The sequence below is a fragment of the Etheostoma spectabile genome, chromosome 19 (genome assembly GCF_008692095.1).
Source record: "Etheostoma spectabile isolate EspeVRDwgs_2016 chromosome 19, UIUC_Espe_1.0, whole genome shotgun sequence".
Taxonomy (NCBI): Eukaryota; Metazoa; Chordata; class Actinopteri; order Perciformes; family Percidae; genus Etheostoma; species Etheostoma spectabile.
In genome coordinates, this window is record NC_045751.1 from 12638919 (window position 1) to 12644480 (window position 5562).

Below are 5562 nucleotides of genomic sequence, written 5' to 3' on the forward strand. Positions count from 1 at the left end.
TGTGTGTGTGTGTGTGTGTGTGTGTAGGGGTGCTGCATTCTGCCCTGTGTTGTGTAGGAGGGGTGTGAGCACAGTGTGCCTGAGCATGACGCTCAGATCTGTTGGACAGAGTTCAGTCCTTCGCTGAGCAGTCTGTCCTCTGTGCTGGAAGTGGTGTACAGCCGCGTTACAGTAACCTGACTCATGTATGTCGCAGGTTTCCCCGATCACTGCTCAGGAGTTGTGTCATCATCATCATCATCATCATCATCATCATCATCATCATGCAACACAACTCAAAGGAACCAGCGATAAAAATTAGTTTCATCTTGAAGCAAATGTCCACCATTTTGAAAAATTTGGCTGCTAGAAAATGATGGCTGGCATGCAAGAAAAGGTCACGACTGTGAAATGTTTCAGTTAGTTAGTTTTTAAAGTCATAACTGCACTATTGTACTACAGTCATATTATTGTTTTAACAGTAAATATGAAATGATCTTATTACTGATAATACAGTTTACTTTATGGGAATGATTTTTTCCTACTATTTTCAGGATATTTTCTTAATAATTTCCTATATAACTCTTTCTTTGAAAAGGGCTATGTAAGTTGGAACAAACACATCTGGGGTTAAATGGGAAATTGTTCATTTGGCATAGTTGAGTTTTTAAGAAACAACTGTGTTTGTGAAGCGTAAACTTAAGTTATGAATGCATATTTCCTTGGTTACCAAGTGGCCCTTCAGTCAGTTAAAGAATTGTTAAGAATCTGAGTTATTAAGAATTTGTGGCTTATAAACCAAAATAATGACTAACAATAAAAACTTACAAAAAGATACAAAGTAGATACCTTTCCCCATTTTCCTTATAATTAGTACCAATTTACATCTGGGAAATGGAGAATTTTAAGGTTGTCGTGTCTTGTAAAATTGTGTAATCAGATCTGTTGTAATGCTTAATGTTATTCTCATCCTTCATCTACAGTCTTACAGTTTTGTGTTTTGCCTGTGCTCTCATTGGACCACCCTGTGTGAATAAAAGTTGAATGAAACATGTCCTAGTAATTAAAAGGTCCACACTAGAAAGGAAAATCTACAGGAGGTTGATATAAAATTAACGGACCTGTATAATAAAGCATATCTGACTTTGGATTTTTTTTTACTTCCTTCGTATTCCACACCATCTCTTTCCACCCACCTCCAATGCAGAGAGTAAAAGTACAATATCTAATACACAGATAAGACATAAAACTATAGGGTTGATAACAGCCACACCACTGAGAAAGTGATAAATACGATGTGAAGATTACCATCTGGCATATTTGAGATGCACAGTTTAGCTTAGAGGAAAAAACAACTACACTTGCAGATTTTGTTACAACACCTATTAACTTTCCCACATTTCCTCACCGCTCACTGTTGATGTTTTCTATATGCACAGAATTCATTTCAACATTTTTAGGTCCTATGACTAAATCAGTTGTGTCGTTATAGTCTGAATGTATTTAAAACACTACTGTTAGGCCTATATGGAGGTATGCTCCTTTACCAGAGCATTTTCTATTTTCCTGAGGCTTATTTTCATATTTTTCTGAGGCAAGTCTGGTGGGACAAATGCTCCAATATAGACAATGCGATTGGAGCCAGATATCCCTTTTTGAAAAGATTAGAAAAAGGTTTACACATTCAAAAGAGTTGATAAAAGAAAGCTTGGAATGGAGGAGGTCTGACTAGCCACCCTCCCTCCCCGGCCACTTCAGAGTGTACAGCATTAATGCCGGCTTTTGTCCTCTTGTGGTCACTCTAACACAATCTAAAAATGGAGGATGAAAGGGATTCCTCATTGTCATTGTCAAGACTACGCTCAGGAGATTCATATGGTGTAGAAAGCCATGAGAGGCCTGAAAAAAGAAATAATGTCCAAATGTTACACAAACGGTCAAAGTAAAATGGGCAAAATCAGAGTTTTTCACATTTTGTCTGTTTACCCGTTATTGTCCTGTTTTGGGGTTTGTCTTTGGAACAAACACCTATGGTTTTTAAGTGATCTTATTCATCCAATCTAATTCTTATAAATCTAATCTGATCTAATTTATAGAAAATAAATATTTGACTCTAAAGATTATTAAACCCGAAAAGCAGTTAAACTGGAAATGAACACAAAGTCTTGGACACCTGTGTGGACCCTGATTTTGTAAAATAGCTACTTCAAACATCCCCAACAATACTTTAAAAAGCACTTCATTTCTTAAGAGGTATTGTTCACTCTCACTTATGGAAAACCTTTGACAACCTAACAGTCCTTTACAAAAATAACATTTTGTATAAAGTGCTCCCCATGCCAACCCGTCATTAGTCACACTCTGATTCACACAGTCCAGAGGTCGAAACGCATCAGGAAAGGCAGGAAGACATTACATTTTTTTTTTGAAGTTCATTTATTATTGTTTTTAAGATTTAACTTGTGTTTTGAGAAATATTTACATTCCTCTGTCCCTCTTTTTTCTTAAAAATGTGAAAGTTTCTGAGCAATTGAGGCTGGTATTCAGCATCCACTCGTTTTTATTAAAAATAAGTGTAAAAACTGACAGCATGGAGAGAGTATTGCAGTTGTTTTGTCTTTTGAAAATTGACAGTAACAAGTGACAGCATCTTGGAAAAAGTTTCAGTTTTCACAGGAGACAAGTGGATAAATTGGAACTGGATTGTTGTTCTGGCAAGTTTCCTTGGCTTATTGTGAGAGAAATTTCAAAACTGAATGCTAGATTGGATGACCTGTTCAGATGGACGGGTTTGGAATTGCAAGTGAAGTGGAGCCTTCACTAAAGCTCAAAAACATGGTGAGAAAAGAGACTTAGTGACTTTATGAGTTTATGAAGAATATGGAAATGTGTTTGTGGCCACCTGATGAATGTAAGTCTAATATTTACTCTCATTTTACCTCTTTATTGATCTCTATTTACGGAGGAACTCCTAAGGGAAATATATAGCTAACTATTTAACGTTAGCTTGCTAGCTAGCTAAATGCTCAAATGCTTCACTCGGTAACGCTGATGTTACTTAGGCCTACTAACTGTGCCCGGCTGCTGTTTGGTGCTGAGCAGGTAGTGTAGAGTTCTTTTTTGCTTAAAATAACTGTCAGTAAGGGTAGTATTAGTGAAGTCATTGGTGGAAAACTAACCTGTGAGCTAAAAGCATGTTAACACAGGCTCCCGGATATCTCAGTTAGTAGAGCGGGCGCCCACATGTATAGTTAGAGGATTACAATTGTACATGATTATAGCATCTTTCAAATTGTTCTACATAATATTGCCCAGCATTAACTGTGGGGCCTCGACTTGTTATTATTATTATTACTCTCCCCAAGAATCGCCATATTTGCTTCATGGCATCTCTGACAAAAGAGCAGAATTCTGTGATTTTATGTAGACCAAAAGTTTAAAAATCTAAGCAAAAGGTTGTTTCAGAGTTGTTTTAATTAAGTTCAGTGTCAGACTGCAGAGAAAAATCAAGTCAAGACTAGCACTATGAGGCAGTTTAAAGATTTTATGACATCATGATCGATACACTGTAGCATCTCTGTGTCTTTTACACACCACCACGCGCACCAGTGGTCTGACAGAACTATTTGTGATAATGTCCCTTCTGAATCACCGTACTGATATGCTTCTAAAATTATGAATATTCACAGTTATGCTAACAGCCCTTCTTCTCTCCTTCAGTCCCAGTGTTACTTCTGACTCACGCTAATGCCTTTGTACAACTTCGTCATACACACGCAACCAGACAAACAAGCACACACTGAGTAACACACAGCTCTCACTTCCTTGTCACTGGCCCCGAGAGCCACCGCTTTTGCAGCAGGCATCAAATCGGACACCTGCCATCAGTCAGCATGCCCCCGTGTCCACTGTTGCCCCCTGTGGATACTTATAGCCCACTGCAATTATGCTGTTCCATTAGTCATCCTACGCATGCACTGATGGGCTGCTGGCTATACTTAGCCATAGTCATGGTCACTCTTGTGCAAGATAAAATATTTTACAGTCTGATGCTTGAAATTGGCATCAAACATGATAAATAGAGATGAATAATAAGTATACTGTTGTTGCTTTGACAAAGTTGGCTGTTTGTGAGGCGCACCAGTGCAACAACAACTGCTCATTAATGTGTCGTAAACTACTATTTTGCGTGTTGTTGTTTTTTATCTTAGAGAAACTTGCTTAATAAGGTTTAAGCTGGCATCTATTTTATTTTTATATATTTTTTTATTTTATTTTATTAATCCCACAAGGGGAAACTACACTTTTCACTCTGTTGTTATTACACACATTACACACAGGCCTGAATTACACACACATGCTCAGGACCTACACATGCACTAATGGAGAGATGTCAGAGTGAGGGGGCTGCACATGGAAAGGCGCCCCGAGCGGTTGGGGGTTCGGTGCCTTGCTCAAGAGCACCTTGGCAGTGCCCAGGAGGTGAACTGGCACCTCTCCAGCTACCAGTCCACCACCATACTTTGGTCCTTACGGGGACTTGAACCAGTAACCCTCCGGTTCCCAACCCAACTCCCTATGGACTGAGCTACCACCACCCCAAACCACCATCTAAAGAGAGTTGTTGAAGTGAACAGTTCCATCTGCCCACTGGCATCCCCAACCTCAGTGACAACAAAACTCCAGGAGGTTCCCGCGCCCAGCTGTTGATGGTCCCGTTTGAATTGAGCAATGAATTCCACACATAATGTTTCTCAATTTAATAGACAATTTTGCAAATCAACAAAGTCACAGTTTTTCGTAGGTTTGTCGTAGAACTACTTAGTTTTGTGTGAAACCACTCAGTGAACTAGCCTACATCTCTCGTCTCGCACAATATACGGCACATTGCACGCTAGCTAACTGGCTTAGCCATGTTCCACAACACACGTAACTTCATCTGTTGTGTTTTATTCATTTTGATCAGCCGGAAAGAGAACGAGCGAGCAAGACCTGTTGTTCATGTGAGTAACGTTACATTCCGGTACAGGCCATAGACTGTTAAAATGTACTATGTATAATATATAAAAATAATAACTATTTATAGGCTATTATAATTACAGTCTATGGTACAGACACAAAGGCATCGTAGCTTCAGCAAGATGTCACTTGTGCTACTTTGGGGTGAGTAGTCTTTCCAATTACGTATTTTCACACTCTAATACTTCAACAGTTTTACAACAAACTGAGACTTTCTTGACTTGTACAATTATCTTTGAAATTGAAGAACATCTAAGTGTAAATCATGGCTTAATTCAAAGGGGTATCAACAAATTACTTCTTCTGCTACTTCTTTTCTCACAGTTTCCTACCCTACGGATTTTTCACAAATGAGGTCCGTGGATGTATTATTAAGACCATAGACTGTTAATAATATACAGTCTATGATTAGGGCCCATGGTAGTCCACTGCAAGGGAAGGGACTTTGTCTTTTAATTGTAATTTTAACATTTCTGACAAGATACAAGTAACAGCGTGTTATATTTAGAGGTGAAGTGTGTGTGTGTGTGTGTGTGTGTGTGTGTGTGTGTGTGTGTGTGTGTG

The 5562-nt window shown here is 38.7% G+C and overlaps 1 protein-coding gene across 2 annotated transcripts in view; it reads left to right on the top strand.

Annotated features, from left to right (window-relative positions):
* rin1b (Ras and Rab interactor 1b) overlaps positions 1-5562 on the top strand; it is a 27789-nt gene that overhangs the window by 1409 nt on the left and 20818 nt on the right. The window contains exon 1 of one of the 2 annotated variants that reach the window (XM_032544619.1): positions 2769-2890. The exons of the other annotated variant lie outside the window; for it this stretch is intronic. Coding sequence (XP_032400510.1) covers positions 2885-2890 — 6 coding nt within the window. The 5' untranslated portion in view covers positions 2769-2884. Of the gene's footprint in view, positions 1-2768; positions 2891-5562 lie in introns of those variants that run through there. 2 annotated transcript variants of the gene reach the window in all.